The sequence below is a fragment of the Ornithodoros turicata genome, chromosome 3, assembly GCF_037126465.1.
Source record: "Ornithodoros turicata isolate Travis chromosome 3, ASM3712646v1, whole genome shotgun sequence".
Classification (NCBI taxonomy): Eukaryota; Metazoa; Arthropoda; class Arachnida; order Ixodida; family Argasidae; genus Ornithodoros; species Ornithodoros turicata.
The window spans coordinates 62,854,804-62,873,176 of NC_088203.1; the positions used below are offsets into that span (position 1 = coordinate 62,854,804).

General features: G+C 43.6%; 1 protein-coding gene across 6 annotated transcripts in view; it reads left to right on the forward strand.

Moving 5' to 3' along the window:
- LOC135388537 (transient receptor potential cation channel subfamily M member 2-like) overlaps positions 1-18,373 on the forward strand; it is a 408,615-nt gene that overhangs the window by 136,370 nt on the left and 253,872 nt on the right. For all 6 annotated transcript variants that reach the window (XM_064618137.1, XM_064618138.1, XM_064618136.1 and 3 more), the window contains exon 2: positions 9,620-9,766. In XM_064618137.1, coding sequence (XP_064474207.1) covers positions 9,620-9,766 — 147 coding nt within the window. The remainder of the gene's footprint in view (positions 1-9,619; positions 9,767-18,373) is intronic.

An 18,373-nucleotide genomic window follows, 5' to 3' on the forward strand; every position in this document is an offset into this window, starting at 1 on the left:
TTTAGCATGTTTCTTTTGAAAACGAAACCTTCTGAATTCGCGTTTCGCTCCTGCAAACTATCAAGAGTTTCTTCACTCCGAAATTAAAATTTGAGCAGGTTTCTTTTGCAAACAAAACTGTCTGAATTTGCATTTTGCTCCTGTAAATTATCCAAAGTTTATTCACTCCTAATTTATAATTTCAGCATGTTTCTTTTGAAAGTGAAACCTTCTGAATTTGCCTTTCCCTCCAGCAAACTATCAATAGTTCGCTCACTGTGAATTTAAAATTTTAGCATGATTCTTTTGCGAACGAAACTTTCTGAATTTGCTTTTGCTCCTGCAAGCTATGATTTGTTCACTCCAAATTTAAAATTTGAGCAGGTTTCTTTTGAAAACTAAACTTTCTGAATTCGCTTTTTACTCCTGCAAACTCTCAATAGTTTGACTACAAATTTAAAAATTTACTCATGTTTTTTTAAAAAAGAAAAAGATGTCTGAATTCGCCTTTCGCTCATGCAAACGATCATTTAGTCACTCGCAATTTCAAAGTTGAACATATTTCCATCGGAAACAAAACCGTCGCGCCTCCATTTTATTGCAATGTATGCAGCGAAACAAGGTGCTCATCATGAAGTAGTATTCACTTGAGACTCGCTTGTTATTAGGAATCAGAGAGCGTGTTCAGTTTGCAGTTTCGGTTTTGGTTACAGTGTGGCAGCAAGGGCAATGCTGTGGGCTTTGTATACATGTACCTATGACTGAATACGATGTATCAAATGTCTTTTTTAGCCAAAAGATCTTTTAGTTATTTCAGTTTACAAATAACTGAGCGTCAGGCGGAAAATCAGTAGAAGTCGATGGTAGCCAGGACCATAGGTGGGCATTTTCCTGTGGCCTCACTCATCCTCACCTCACGAAGCACGGATTTTATCAGCCTCACTCACCCTCACCAAATTTTCCTCACCAGTAACTTAACCTCAGTTGCCCTCACCCTCACATTCCATTTCAAATTTTTCCCTCACGAACCTCACTTCAGGGCATCGGGATCCTGAAAGCCCTCACCATCCTCATCCTCACGTGCCTTCACCTCATGAGGCTATTCACGACCCTCATGGCCTCACGTATCTTCACCTCATGAGGGCCCTCATCCTCACTTGTCCTCACCTCATGAGGGCTCTCATGGCCTCAGGAGTCCACATCCTCATGTGCCCTCACCTCATGAGGGCCCTCATGTCCTCACGGCGCCTCACGTACTTTCGCCGAATGAGGACCCACATGGCCTCGCGTGTCCTCATCCTCACGTGCCCTCACCTCATGAGAGCCCTCATGGCCTCACGTACCTTCACCTCATGAGGACCCACATGGCCTCATGTGCCTTCAAGTCACTAGGAGACATGTACGTGAGCCTCAAAAGAACTTTCCGTCATGTTCACATGAGACGTCGGCGTTTATCTACTGTGTCGGTAGTTGGTACTAATGATACTGCGCGGCATTAAACTGTTTACAGGATTTCGTGCTGTGCTTGGATAAATGTGCTGACAGTTGTTACTGTCACAGTGAGGTTTAACGTTAGTGTTTCGCATCAGAAAAGTTGAGCCCGAAATACTACAGTGCAGATGTACCGTTACGGAAATGATCGGGTGGTGGCGGGGAATAGTGCTTGAAGAGATCCTGTACTCGATTCTCAGAACCGTATGACGCTGCTGCCAGAATCGGAGGATACGCTCACAGCTGACGTGTTTGGGCACAACGATGGTACTTAATCGCACCTGCAATCGGTCGTGCCTTTTTGTTGTTTTTTCTTCTCCTTCTTTTACATTTCAAAGGCGCGCTACAGTCACGGGGATGCCAGTTTTCCTGGCTTTGTTTTGAGGAGACAAAGAAACATTTTGAAAATTCTTACAACTCCATGATGAAAAACCCGAGACTGGGGAAAAGACGAAAAACAGATGACGCACACAAACTCTCAATTTCAACGTCTGTTTTTCGTCTCTTCTAGATCTTTTTGATTGTTATTTGTTTGTTCTGCTTTGTTAGTTCCTTCCTTAGTACTTCCTTCATTATTGCTGTCGCACAGAGTTTGGGGACCCCGGTAAAGGCTGCTTTATATTGAGCTTTATACTGTTGAGAACAAGAGATGTCAAAATAAGAAGAAAGCCTCGTTACATTCCCAGCAGCGATAACATTTGTTTAAAAAGAAAATACAAAAACACCGCACATGGCACCTTTGGCACGACACAGCACGCGTGTGTCCAGTTGCAATCATTTGAAATTAGCGGGGGAAAGCAGCTGCACACGCTTTCGAAAACGCGGTACATGGCCTCTCCAAACGAGGCTGCTATCCCAGTAAACAGGCAGAAAAACGAATCCACAAGAGGTAGTGTGGTGCTCAAAACACGACTTCAAAATCGTGTTCCCTATTCTAGGGGTTTTATCTTATGCAACAACATAAAATGACCGCCTAAGAGAGTCATGACTTATCTGTAAGGTCACTAATGAAAAAGTCGCATGCCCCTTTGAACTGAGATTCTTCATGGTAGCCTTCATACAGGGTGGTCCACCAACCCAGATAGAAATTCATAGTAAAAAACGTAGGCCCTGGAGAGACATGCGGTGAAGGGATTTTTTTTCTGCCAGTAACTGTTGTCACATATATTTGTAATATTTTTATTTCATTTCAATTGACGGAAAGTTAATTTCTTGAATTCAACTCCGAAATTTCTCAAGGCAATCTAACGTATTCTTTGTGAAAATTGGTTCCCCGTCGTCATTTTACTCAGTATAGCGTATAACCCCACTCGTAATGCAATGGCAATTGCCGAAATAAATTCGCCGAAAATTGTGGAAATGAGAGCCCTTGGCACCGCCTCTTTTTTGACGGCTCTAAGTTTGAACGCAAAGCTGCGAAGAAAGGAGGTTACATTGACACGCCACACGAGGGGGAAAGGGTTACAAACCCAACCCACAGAAGAGTTCCGCTGCCAGGTATCAGCTTTGCCCACGTCAGTTTCAGGGTCGGGCTGTTTTTCTTTTATTTCGTGTTTTGCTCAGTGTGTTTGTTTGCTTTTGGGTGCGTACACGACTGTTTTCACTATGACCGCTGATAGCGGTCTCGTAGTTTTTCTGAACCACGTTATTGTCATGAACCTGTGTATGTGTGTGTGAGAGGGAGAGTTGTATGCACAAACGCCTGTCAGCTCTCTTCTTTTTTTCAATTCGTTTGTTTCAACCATGCTACGGATTTCTTCACATTCAACACACTTCCTGTGTACTTTGATTAGGTTATCATTAGCGTAACAGCGTTCGAAGCGTACGCCATCTGCTGCAATGCACAGGTGGGCTCTCCGAATTGTATCTTCCACGGCCCTTTTTATTTCGGATCTGGAAAGCAACGAGCAGAAAGCAGTGATTTTCCCCTGCTGGTCAGCCGGCGATCGTGGTTCGTTTTCGTATACTACTCTTTGATGCGACCCCAGAGGTATAAGTCCATCGGCGTTAAGTCAGGAGACCTGGCGGACCATGACACTGGACCAAATCGGCCAACCCACTTCTCCCGGAACATGTGACAGAGCAGCTGTACTGGGCGCTGTGAGGTGGAGCCTCATTGTGCTGAAACCACGCGCGGGTCTGTTCATCAAGGGACAGGTCATCAATAAAGCTGAACAGGGCATCTGAAATTTCGCTACAGTAGCGGTTGGCATTTAGGGGTCCCGTGAAAAAGATTGGCCCAATAATGGCTCCGTTATAAATCCCGGCCCATACATTCAATCCCCACTCGTACTGATGCTTGCAGTCCCGTAGCCAGTGTGGGTTTGTTTGGCTCCAATAATGCGCGTTGTGTCGATTCACTTGAGCGCTTTGGCAGAAGTGGGCCCCATCAGCCCAAATAACCCTGTTCACAAAGTTTCTGCTTTCCTGGGTCCGACATCGGATCCAGTTACAGAAATCCAGCCGTTTCTGGTTGTCGCCCGTCTGGAAATGTTGATGAAGGCTCACGTAGTACGGGTGGAGTTTGTGCTTATGTAGTATCCTCAGCACTCTTGACTTTGATGTCTGTAATCACTTTACCAGGGTGCGCAGACTTTACGTGGAGATCATCTCCTACTTCTTTCAGGGCCTGGTCTGTTTGTGTCGACTCACTGGCAGAGATTGGGTGCGACCGGCTCTGGGTACCGGAATGGAAACTTCCTGTTATGGACAGTCTCACAAATGCACGCCTTATGGTACAACAGCTCACCACTCTAGTTGCTGGAATCATTTCACTGTATTTGAGGACTGCTCTGTCATAGTCCATACCTGCAGCCCCCAGAGCAGTGATCATCCTTGTTTTTTCTTGGTTGGAATACACGGTGCTTGCCATCGCTGCCGTTTACTTGTTCACTGCATTCACTGAGACTGGAGTGCAAAACGGACCAAAAATGTATTTCCTTCCCTACCTGTCAACACGTCGGGTGACCTCATTTCTGATAAGATAGCTCTGATTCCCGCACTCACTGCGGGTGTTTGTTCCGTGGGTAAGGCTTGTAACCCTTTCCCCCCTCGTGTTGCGTGTCAATGTAACCTCCTTTCTTCGCAGCTTTGCGCTCAAACTTAGAGCCGCCAAAACAGAGGCGGAGCAAATGGCTCATCTCGTCAAATTTATTTCAGCAGTTGCCATTGCAATACGAGTGGGATTATGTGCTATACTTAGAAAAATCACCACGGGGAACTGATTTCCGCAAAGAAAACGTCATGTTGCCTTGGAAAATTTCGGAGTTAAATTCAAGAAATTAACTTTCCTTCAATTAAAATGAAATAAAAATGTTACCATTATGTGGCAAAAGTTATTGGCAGAAAAAAAATCCCTTGACCGCATGTCTCTCCGGGGCCAACGTCTTTTACTATGAATTTCCATCATGGTTGGTGGACCACCCTGTATATGGAGGAATTAAACCTAAGAACGGAACATGGCGATCCTCGAAGATCTTCGAGTTTCCATTGGCCCTTCGCGCAGAGTGATGTCATCTGCCGCACACCTTCTCCAAGCGAGGGGATACAGTGGCTTCCCCTTCATCCGTGAGACTCTTCACGAATGGACCCATGACCTCATCCGTGAGGTTCCTCACGAAAGGCCTCACGGCCTCATCCGTGAGGTTCCTCACAAAGGGCCTCACGGCCTCATCCGTGAGGTTCCTCACAAAGGGCCTCACGGCCTCAACCGTGAGGTTTCTCACAAAGGGCCTCACGGCCTCATCTGTGAGGTTCCTCATAAAAGGCCTCACGGCCTCATCGGTGAGGCTCCTCACAAAGGGCCTCACGGCCTCATTGGTGAGGCTCCTCACAAAGGGCCTCACGGCCTCATCTGTGAGGCTCCTCCCGGAATACGTTGTACCCTCACGTATTGATGGCCTCACGACGACTGGCCTCATGAGGGCCCTCACGGTGAGCCTCATGAGGGACAGTGCCTCACGACTGTCCTCATGAGGAACTTTCAGCGTGGTCTGGCCTCACTCACCCTCACCTCATCGTCGTGAGGTGAGGGTGAGGCGTCCTCATGAGGGTCCTCATGAGTGAGGCCGCCCAGCTAGGACACGCCGGAAAGCGAGACAAGCAGCAACACCCCCTGATTCACCGGCTAGAATGCATAACATCACATTTTTATTGGTCCAGTCAATTTCATTTGCATTGTGCCCAGTGCTGTGTGAACTATCTCAGTCAATGGGTTCAATGGGGGAGCTGTTACTGTTGGGCCCTCCCACGCCTCCCTACATTTTTTTTGTGATTGAAAGCTGAGCGATGGGTATGGGGGGTTCTAATAAATGATGAGAGGTTGTCTGCTGTACCTTCATGTGGCTCAACATAGCTTTGATTGCTCATTTCTTTTTAACTATTGCTCAGTCTTTGGCGACGATGACGCAAAAACGAAAAACTCAAGTCCCAAGGTTTCTACCCAGACTTGGCCAATTTCCGAACATTTTATGTCCGGATTGCACCTTCACCCGGACACCGAACGCAAGCCTTGAATTTCCTAACTGTTCTGATGAAATCCGGACAGGTGGCAACCCTATCTCCAAGCCTTGAAACGGCCTGTGGGAAACACGATGTAGTTCCAAAGGCTGAGACCTTGTGGACAATGAAGGTAGCACTCTCCCACCTCTCCTACAGCTCTTCTGTAAATGTCGCTGATGTTTTTCAACAGATGTCCTCGTATTGTAAAATATGGTGGAATCACCAGGAGCTTCACTGGTGGCGAGAAAAAAAAAGTGTACGTTCCATGTCATTGTCTGTGGCCGTATCTTATTTCCCAAGTTCTAGACAAGGTGAAGAAATGGAGCACTTGGTGCTGCTATGTATTTGATGAAACAGTGAATGCATATCTGAAGCAAAAGAGGTTGAATGTCAATGTCAAGCTGGCGTCACGCAATACATCGTTCAAAACTCGAAGGGAGGTCCAAATAATTTTTGAACCTGCCTTGAATTTTGCCCTTGGAACGCTTGAAATCCTCGAATTATTCTTGAATTTTGGGTCAAATTTTCTGTAGCTACAAACCCTGTATCTCTTGACAGCTGATGAATTCTCTGATGTTTCATATTTGGGTGAACAGAACCCATCACGGCTTATTTTCCGGAATTCCTGTCCTGTAGGCATTGACTGCCTTGGTCATGAAGGCCATCACCTCCCATACCACTGTTGTGTCACTTGAAGATGTTCAGTTGTGAGGTCCTTATTTTTTTATTTTTACCAAGACCCCCCTGTTACACTACCCACAGGTTCAGCGAACTCGTAGCTGGTGGGTACTGCCGCAAGTCTCACAACGCTGCTGTTTCACCACTTTGTAAGAAGCAGTTCATTTTGTCATCAAAATAAGTGACATAGTTCCCTCTTTCCCGTTTCTTCATTTCTGTTTTAGACAATAAGGATCCCTTCTGTCATCTACCCCTTCCTCTCCATCCATCTTGATATTCATTTTGAGGCGGCACAATAACAACATCAACAGATTCTTCCATATTGTCAGACTTTGCTACCCCTTCCAAAGCATTGTGCAAGCAACAGATGTCGGTATCCATGGTTTGTCCCACCTTATGCAACAGAACTGAGATGTGCTCTCAAACGTCTCAAAAACGTCTATTGTACTATATTTAGTACACCACAGTTCCACTCCATGCTAAATTCATTATACATAGGGTTCTTTGTTTTCGAGTTAAACCCAATTTTTCGCAATAGTTACCCCCCCCCCCCCGCAAACAAGTTTTCAAGAATTAAGATAAAACCCGATATCTACCCGAAATCTTCGCAGTCCTTCAGCTTGTCGTTCTAGGTAAACTGTCGGAAAAGTGAATCATAATATCAACAAAGAGAGCTATTTGTGACAACTTATTTCTCCTCCTTTTATAATCCGGTCCTGCAGGAGTCAGACTAGCTTTTGTGGAGCTCGGGCAAGTGTTTGAATAGGACGGTCATTCACTGCCCAGTTCCAAGTGGAAATGTAAAGATTGTTGTTTCTCGTCCCAGTGCCACAGCAGTGGCTTGTTTCGTATGCCTTTCATTTCACCCAAAAATTCCCCGATGACATAACAAACAGAGATCATGGCGCCCGATTTCTCCCCGAATTCTCGTGTGTAAATAGCACCCGATTTTCCCCCACGAATTTGAAAAATCATAAAACCCCAAAACGAAGAACCCTAATTATACAGCATCAAGAATTCTCCAGTGTCTCAAGTTATTTGCTCCACTCAAAATAACACTTGACAAGATCTACCCAGTGATGAGATCCACCAAACTGATGAGGACATGACGACATGAGCTGCCAATATTTCGAACAAAGACTGTTTGAAAGATCTCATCCTTAGACTCTTCCCTTAACAATGGTCATGGAAGTTGCTTAGGACCCAAGAGGAAACAACTTTAGTGCAAGCTACAAGATTTCAAAGACCACATTGCTATATCATCGGTCGAAATGTATACAGTTCAGAAGCATCTCAGTGGATGACCTAAATAATAAGAGGCTGCTTGAAATCAAGCAGCATCTGAAATGACATCATCCAAGCCTTTTATGCATTATGCAGCGTTTACAGGCTATATTGTTGAAGAAAAAGATAGGACCTTCAGGTTCTGTGTTTATTACCTGCAGCCTAATCAATGAAGTACTAAAGATACGGTGTCATGTATCTACGACTCATGCTTGATCGTTTCTGAAATGCTGTGGACTCGAGAATAAGATACTGGCAGGGCAGCTGAACAAGTCTGTAAGAACGCAGTCTCTATTACACCCGACAGACTGTGTGTTGAAGATAGTCCTTTTCTCATTTCTAGAAGAAATCTGTTTCAGTGGGAGGTGGGCACAGTCCTGGCAAGACTGAAATGTTGCCCTCTTCACCTCTATGATGATGTTATAGCCTGTGCCTTCAACGCACATGTCCAACAACTAAGAGAGGTGTCTGAGTCTTCGGACAGTACCTGTACTTTGACGTTTTGGCCTCAACGCTGAAAATAGAATAGCCACTGACGCCAGTAACAGGGGCCAGTTCTGGTGCAGCACTTAGGCGTTGCCATGAGTCGCAGTGCAGTGGAATGTTACCAAGAGCTGAGATAAACGGCCAAAAAAGCACATGGTTGTGTGGGCAGTCACTAAAGCTGCCGAGAAAGATAACAAATTTCAAATTTCGATTTAAAAAAACAGAGACAAGAAGTACTCAAGATGAAACACATACAATCCCAAAGCTACTCCCTTTTTGAAACCTTTGTAATAATCATTCACGCTGTTAGCTTACAATAGAGTGCGTCGTGGCGAACTTGTGCATAATAGTCGGAGTGACAGCACAACTACAGACCCTAACGAAGAAGTAAACAACAACAACAACAACAACAACAACTTTATAACGAAGAAGCAGACTGAATACATGATGATCAGAGATTGCATATTAATAGTAGAGCACAAAATGAAGCAGCACTCAACAGCTACTCAATGAACATGGATGCAGGACGATACCTTTAGACAGGGAAGAATAACGGACGTATTTTGGTTACCGTTTCCATTTTCGATACTGCTATATTTTTGCAATTTCGTTTCCGTTATCCGTTTCTGATACTGGCCTTTCAATTTCGTTTCTGTTATGTTTCCGTTACTGTTTCCGGTAATGGCATGGTTGTTACAGGAACGGTCTGGATAAATCACTGCTTCGGGGCACAATGTGCTCAGTGGAAATGACCTGGAAGTCTGTAAAATGAGCTATGTGTCATTTGAGAATATGAGGAATACTTGTTGCCAAACAAGAAACAGTATGGAAGAAACAATATGAAAGAGTAACCTTGTCGTTCAATTTTTCATTGAGTGGAGTATAATTGTGCTGCTGTCTCGCTCCTTGTAGGTGGAAGTGACAGTGAAGAAAATTTCAGTATGTCTGCTGCAGTGTTCTGCAACAATTTTTTCAGTACATTACAAAATTTGTGCCCATCTATTGCTTATAAATATGGGTCAGTCCTCACTGTAGAGGTTGCCTTTTTTGTGGCATTTCTCAGTGCTCTTATAATTCTACTATGTTCGTGGGTAGAGCATGACAAGGTTACTGGTTACTCTTATTTCCTGGTTTTAAGGTTTGTGCAACATTTTTTCTTTTACTGTAAAAGGTATATCCTCTAACAAGTCTGATATTCCAGTCAGATGCAGATGTTCCCTTGGCTCTCCAGCCATCCTTGGTGCGACAGCAGAGCAACCCCACAGGCGATGAAGAGCTCAGTTCATCACGCTATCTCCTTGCCAAAGGAGCTATTCACTTTTGGAAGAACTTTGCTTATGAAGATCAGGTATGTGAGGCTTCCGAAACTGTTAACCTGCTTTGATCATCCTCTCAATGCAGCCGTCGACAGTTATGTATACAGAGTTAGAGATTCTGGCCACCTCTGAACCACTTTGAAGTCGTAGAGCCACATCTGGGGCAACTCACTACCTGCCTGTCTCTCGTTTAAGACCAGTGATGGGCAGTACTTGAAGTACCAAGTACTCAAGTAGTACTTTAAGTACATTTCTGTGTACTTGTACTTTAAATCATGTACTTTGTACCATACTTCAAGTACTTTTTTCCGAGTACTTCCCCATCAAGTACTCAAGTACCCAAACTTGGACTTGAGACAAAAAATCATAAAGAGTATCAAAAATGCGCCCAACTAAAAGCGCTAAAGTGACAAGAAGACGAAAACACACAGATAGGGCTATCTCTGAGTTTTCTTCTTGACGTCATTTTAGCGCTTTTAGTGGGATGCAGTACCAAGTGTCCCGGCCTGACATTTTACCAAAAATGATTTTTGGGCTTTTAAAGAGCATATTTGTTGAAGCAAATCTATTGTTGTGAGGCTTGAAATGTTGAAAAAGTATCAACGCTTCTATGATTATGTAAAATGAATGAAATACAAAGACACACACACATTATGACACGGCAACCGGCAGCACAATGACTTGGTTCATTGTCGTTTCAATTCTCCCAATGCAGGGTTCTATGCTTTTTTATATCGTTTCCTTCATTGGCAATTAACAATCATTTTATATCACATTATAGTATGTGTGATTGCATTACATGATGAACACTCTGAAAGACACAAATGCTTTCATTTTTACAGTTCACGTTTTTTTAATTGGTCACATGGATTACATTGCTGCAGATCACGGTCGTATAAAAATGAAGGCTTACATTGTGCTTGATCCTTTTTTACTTTCTTCATATTCTCTTTTTAAACATGTTGTATTTCAAAAAGCAGCAAGGAGTGCCCAGCAATATATAATCTCTGTTGGCTTGTATTTTTTTCCCTTGAAATTTCCTAGCCTGTTATAGCAGAAGATTAGTACCGGAACACCACACTAGAGGGGCAGGTGATCTTGGATCAGTCAGGGTATAATAATATTTTGCATAATCACAGCACAGCTGACTGATTACCTCTCTACATGTAACTGCATATTATGACATCTGATTAAGTTCACATTCACGGGTTAGCACTTAACCTAGGGGTTTATGGCTTCAGAGCATTTGTCAAGAATACTCGCTAAAGGTTTGCCAAAAAAGCAAGAGACAGATAGTAAACAGTGAAATGCAAAGTGATACAAATTAAATTGGCAATGTACTTGATGAGTACTTGAAGTATGTTGTACTGTACTTTAAGTACTAATGATGACAGGTACTTGGTACTTTACGTTAAGTATAATTTTGAGGTACTTTGCCCATCACTGTTTAAGACACTGAAATGTTACCACCACTTTAATCATTTATTCTTTATTTATGAAAATCAAATTGAGTTCAATTCAACATAGGTTAAAATGTTGCAAATTACTCGAGACATTTTGAATGTCGTAATTTTTATCGTAACTCCACAATTGACTTTTAACCCTTTGAAAGGTGGGAAAAATTACAACTGTGTGCCAAAATGGGTAAGGCTTCATAGACGACGTACACACCTGATGAATTGTGGAAAGTGATTTACCGAGTGTTCCTATGAACATTCCATAAGCCTTTGACAGTCATAGTCCAAAAATTTGCACTTTGGTTATGTATACTGGAACATGTTTTGTGTTTTTCTACTTCTCTGCAAAGGTTTGCGAGAGTGTTGTAGGCACCGCTGTTCGCAGAGGCCTTTGTCGCACACAACGCATATGAATTCAGTGTTTTTCCCTAGCTGAGCGTGCCGCGTTGCTTGCTGGTGCAGGCGAATGCCTCCCGTGTGTTTGGCTTTAGTGCGCCGCCGTCTACAGTACGGGTGATACTCACCCTCCAGCGATATTACAGTATACTGTCAAGCCTGTTTGTAACGATATTAATGGAAACATGAAATCCGATTGTTATATCAAAGTTATTGTTAAAAACGAGCTTTTGCAAATTGCTGGTCGGGGATCACATCAACAAAGTAGAACAGCACAAGTAAAACGCTGCTGAACATGCACACGATCGTTGCAATAAGCTCAAAAGCATTTTATCTAGCTCTAAATCAGCACAGATTTGTGTCAAGAGCTTTTCCAAGGACAACATACCTGCTGATACCACGTGAGGCTCCGCATGTTTTGAGATAGATGACTGCGTCCGTTGCTCATGATCCAGTGCCGTAGTCATAATCATTCTCACTATCGGAACTACATTGTCCATCTGGACGCACCTCGCCCACGGATAATTCGTTGACGCGTGTTTGGGTGGTGACATACAACAGTTTGGCAACTCATGTTTTTGAAGCCACGGTACTTTGCAACGACATTTTGCACCAATACAAAATTCTGTTGAGCATGTGCAACTTTGGGTCGAGTGAAGTCGAGTCAAAACCCATTCCTGCATGCCATCATAGCACACAGCAAACCAGAAAAAAACTTGAAGGTGAGAGAACGATGTGAAGAGGGAACCTCCTCCTCTACTTCTCACGAGCCCCTTCGAAGTCTCGCACATGTAATCTCCAGCAGTAATGTGCTGATAAAGGCACTGCATTCTCACTTTAATGCTCACGGAGGTAGGCTAAGACTCTTTAAAATACCATCGTAATTTGTTTTCAACGAAGAACTGCAATCTTTCTTTTCAATTTTCACGCCGTTTTACCGACCACTGGGAGAATTTGTATATATATATATATATATATATATATCTTGAGAAGTTGGAGTTGGATCGGACGGCTACGTAATTATAGTTGAAATGAATGGGAGACAGAAGACGAAAGTAGGGGAAGTAACAAAAAAAGGGGTTTATTAAAACTTAAAAATCATAAAAGTTAGGGAGGATGTCTACGTTACGGCGGAAGCTCCGCCTTCTTCGGGACAAAAGAGCTAAATGTGCTCTTTTGTCCCGAAGAAGGCGGAGCTTCCGCCGTAACGTAGACATCCTCCCTAACTTTTATGATTTTTAAGTTTTAATAAACCCCTTTTTTTGTTACTTCCCCTACTTTCGTCTTCTGTCTCCCATTTATTTCAACTATATATATATATATATATATATATATATATATATATATATACTTTGGAATTTCGGCATGTGCGAGCAAACGTTCTTGCGGCGATCGTTATATAGATGTCTTGCTCACATGTACTTCAATGGATGACCTGACAGGAACCAGCAATTTAATCGTAATATCTGAGTTATCATTATCTCGAAGATCATAATAAACAGACTCGACTATACTTGTAAAAATAGCCCACAGATGGCGCCACAGTTCGCCAGAGAAGCCTCAAGCAGCCGAACATCACTCTCAAAGCAACGCCGCAGCACCATACAGAAAAATTCAAACAGAGTCCTTCGGACGCACTGGTGCGCCCGTACCTGCAGCAGCACGGTTGCTCCCGACACACCGATGCACCTGTACCCTTCAAAGGGTTAAAAGTAGCTAAGGAATTCATTCTACTTCAGGATCCTAATTGTTTTTTATTAATATCTTCAGAAGATATGAACTTCCACAAAACATGCACAGAGGTCTAAAGGGCTGTTTATACTCCGTCATAACTTCGATGACCGAGCACGCGCAACGATGATGGCTGCCGTCGGAGTCTTTATACTCGAGCAGCAGAGAACGTGCACAGTCAGTCGGCGTGCTCTGGCACGAGCACGCTGCACGACTGGTCGACACTGCATGAGCTACACTGTCTGCCGTTGGAGGATAAACAGTCCTTAACAGTTGTATTAAATTTCTTTTTTATAGAGTATGTAACCCATTCATGAAGGAATTTCTGTCTAATAATGAACGTCGTAATCATCAAGCAGAGAACAAAGAGAACTTGAAATGAACATCATGTTTCTATGAAAAGCATGCAGGGCCCTGTACATACTCACACCAAGAAAACAGCTATCCAAAGCATTGCCATACATAAAGACCCGCATGTTAAATTTACATGCCACACAAATAGAAAAAAATCACTTGAGTCCACACACAGGCTCATGAAGTGAATCGACAATGAGTAGCTCTCGTAAAGAAACAGGGAAATGGCTACTATAAGTTCTTGAAGTTTGCTTCAAATTTGAAGTGCTGGAAAAAAAAAAACATACAGACTGGCACTCGAGAGTGTTTGTTTGTGTCCTCTACGTCTCTTTGTGCTTGCCAGTGTTCTGCACTCATTTTCCGTTCAGTATCGCAGTAGCATCTAGAGCAAGGTAATATATATCCATTTCAGTACTATTGACATTACTCTGGTATTACTACATGGAGGAAGCTAGAGAAATTTTTTATCTTCCCTTTCCCTTTATGTCACAAAGGTTGGAATTGTGATTCAATAAGCGATGCGAGGATACAATAATCATTAAGACACTAATCAAAGTGCCTTTTTTTGTAGGTATTCTAAATCAACCTTATTCAAAGACTCTGTGTTTACAAATTTATGAAAGGACCAGCAGAACTTGATAGTTTTCCGACTATCACTTCTGACGTTTTGGGACACCGTAGGACTTCAGTCCTCACTGTGAGGCGACTCATTATTTCATTTGCCGCATTAACACCATCAATGGGGTAGAGTATCACTCCTGGCGACGAAACTCCCCAATCATCACCATACAATAAAGTTGTTGTAGTCTCGTAGGGAGCTTTTTCCAGCACAGTTTTGCAGGCTAGCTCTAACATCAGACTAAGCCAAATTTACTACATCTCTTTGTCCTGGCGTCCTTCTGGGGGCCTTCCTCTCAGATTGTAGTTTAGAGGTCTCACAATTACAATCCCTTGCAGGGTGCAGACGAAGCAAGTGCAATAATTTTCTTCAGCTGTTGTAAGTTTGCACATCTACAGTCATTATAGCCAAGTCTTACGGGAGTTATGAATTAGTTCATTATATCCGATTTTCGTTATAAGAGAAGAATGCAAAAAAGCAATAAATGAACACTTGAATGAGACGCCCCTATTACGGACGGTGTATATTCTGCAGTAGAGTACAATCACCTTTTTTACCAACACGTTTATGCGAAAAAGTCAGTTTTCTTCTGTTGCTTCGTGGTGATTGCCTTCGCCACAATGAATTCTTCAATCTTGTGGGTGCATCGAAAAGCCTCTCAGGCATCTACCGCTGACACGGTTGGACGCCCCAACAAACAAAATTCTTTCAGTGTGTGCACCATGTCGAGGGCTTCTTTGTTTTTGACACGAGGCCTCTGCACACCTGAGTCAGCATTCTTAGTCCTCACTTACCGTGTCGACGGCACTTAAGCGCACCTCTCTAATGATGTCGTTATCCGTCAGGGATATTCCCATGTACCGTATAACCTCGTTAATTTGAAGTCATCTGGACGACGAAAAAAATTTTGAATCAAGTGGGCATTCGAATTAAGCGAACCTGGGCATATGGTGAAGGAAAATACAGGGTGTTTTTTCGTTTTTTTTTTTCGATACATATTTTTTATAAAAGAACTATAAGGGCTATAGACATGCTGTTTTCACTTCTATCATCTCTGGGCCGGCGGACGTTCTTGGCCATATGTTGCTCAAGCGTCCAATGACTAATTACTTAAAAATCGTTAATTAACTTTTTAATTATAAAAGCTACGAAGTTGTCCCAATGAGAACGTCTGTTCCTTTCGGTGACCTGATATTGTAGCCGTTTTCACAACAAAAATCTGTTTGGTAGATCGTCCTCAAAAAATTTGTGAAGGAACACTATTTTTTTCTTTATTTTGTTCATTGCGCATCTTCGGAGACCCCTCTTTCCTTCACCCCCAATCTGAGAGGGTGAAAGAGCACACTGTTGCCTCTTGCGTCCTGGAAAAAGATGAAAAGAAAACAGAAAATGCAACCCAAGATAAGGGCAGTTCCGATAGCGTCACCCGATACATGTGTTTTTGTTTTGTTTCCGCAAGTTAAAGCACATCTTCGACGCATGAGGCTCCGTCACCCTCTCACATTGGGGGTGAAGGAAAGACGCGCCTCCGAAGATGTGCAATGAATAAAATAAAGAAAGAAATGGTGTTCCTTCACAAATTTTTTGCGGACGATCTACCAAACGGATTTCTGTTCTGAAAATGGCTACGATATCAGGTCACCGAAAGCCCCGCAGGGGGTACTGGCTTCGGCTGATGTTTGGTGAGTGGCGCCACCACGGACCCCAGCCCCCAGTCCCAAGGTGTTAACCGTACCATGCTGAGGGGATGTGAGGTGAAGGGTAGAAGCCTTAAACGGTGGCAGTCGGGGTCTTGGTCAAGCCCCGGCCGATGGGTTTTCCTTAAAACTCCGTGACCTTTCCACATGTATGAATGTGAAGTGTGGGTGACCAATGGGAACATTCATTTTCTTAAACCTCATATGGTTAAAAATTCTATTTCCTCCTCGATCGCAGGCGGCAAGCGCCCGCGGACCGAAGTCTTCAAACAGGCGTTCGACACCTTTCAAGCAAAATACATTGTCATTAGCAGTGCAAGCACTGATAATGAACAGAACACTCCACTTGGAAAAATGTCACAGTTTTTTATTGAGAGGGCGGTGGCATCGCTGTCAAAAAATGTGACTGAAGTTAACCGCCTCAGATCAAGTGACTTATTGCTTAAATGTACTTCGGAAGCCGAATGTGAGCGAATTCCGAACACACAGCAGATGCTTGGAATCAAAATATCATCAACCTTGCATAGGACCCTGAATACCTCCCGTGGTGTTGTGTCGTTAGCTGAACTCATTGATGTTCCGTCAGAAGAGATTCTTGAAAATCTGAAAAGCCAAAAGGTGATCGACGTAAGAAAAATCAAAATCAGGAAGAGCAATGAGTACATAACGACACGCAACACAATCCTCACATTCGACTGCCCGACTTTACCAGAAAGGCTCAAGGTAGGGTATCTGACTGCAGAGGTGTGGCCATATATCCCTAATCCACTCAGATGCTTCAAGTGTAACCGCTTTGGCCATCCTTCCGATACTTGCAGAGGTTCTGCATGCTGTGCCCGCTGCAGCAACCAGGACCACAACTCTAAGGAGTGCAGAGGGCTGGATCACTGCGTCAACTGCGCAGGTGACCACCCTTCGTACTCTAGCTCTTGTCCAAAGTGGAAGTTTGAGAAAGAGGTGATGCACGTCAAAGTCACACAGAGACTAAGTTATCCAGAAGCCAGGAAGAAGGCATCTCCGTTCCAGTTCCAGAAATCCTTTTCATCTGTCGTTAAAGAGAAACCAAGGATGATTTCATGCGCAACACAGACAGAGAACACAACACAAAGTGAAGAAACATGTACACCTCTTTCTGAAACACCACCTCCTGTAACTGTAACCACACCTTCCCAACCCTCTTCTGTGGCGTCACTCTCTCAGGCGCCACTCTCGTCATCGCAAACCGTGGAGGCAAGCTCCATGGAATGCGATGATGATACGAGCTCGCAAGGCTCGTTCGCGAGCATGAGCTCACAATCTCAAAAAAAGCCTAAGAGCAGTATTTCGGGGAGTGGCTCACTCCCCGATATATCGCCCAAGGAACTCGCAGCTGCGCGGAAAAAAACTCTGAGACAGCCCATAATGCCCCCAAAGAAGAAAAAATGAAAGTTTCTTTACACGGTAGTCTCTTCCCTATGACGAAAACGCCTCTTGTGCACATGTTTCTCATTTTCTATATTATGGCGATCCTTCAGTGGAATTGTCGAGGGCTTCTCACTAATATTGATGATGTCAATGATCTTTCGGACAAGTATGACACACTCTGTTTTGCACTACAAGAGACTTATTTGAATCGAACACATACACTACGGAGATGGAACTTGTTCCGAAACGATCGGGTTGATGTAACACGTATATCTGGAGGTGTTGCTATCCTCACATCAAAAACTCTCCCTGCAAAGCACCTTCCACTAAAAACAGCACTCGAGGCAGTTGCCGTTCAAATATGTCTTCAAGGGGTCATAACTGTATGTTCCGTATACCTGCCACCATCAGCAGTGGTTTCTCAGAACACTCTCGAAACTTTAATTGACGAACTCCCGCCGCCTTTCCTCTTACTGGGAGATTTTAATGCCCATAACTGTTTATGGGGCAGCTCGAGAGTCGACCGGCGAGGAAAAATGGTGGAAAACATATTACTTTCTAGGAAGGGAGTTGCCTCAGGACAGAAGCCGCCAGGCGGCTTCTGTCCTGAGGCAACTCCCTTCCTACATCTCTACCGGTTCACTGGATTTCTACCCATCTATATTACTTTCTAGGTCTATCTGCCTTCTAAACAAAGGAAGTCCTACGTATGTAAGCAGTGCTAACCAATCTTTCTCTGCCATCGACCTCTCCTTGTGCAGCGGATCAATGTTTCAAACCATTGACTGGGCAGTAGAGGAGAATCCTCGGGGTAGCGACCACTTTCCGGTTGTCATGAAACTGCATAATACCACAAATACCTTAGGTACACGTCCACTTCGGTGGAAACTGTCACAGGCCGATTGGACTCTCTTCAAGGAGAAGGCCAATATCCTAACATCTTTCCAAGGGTTAATTATAGAAGATGCTAATAATCTTGTT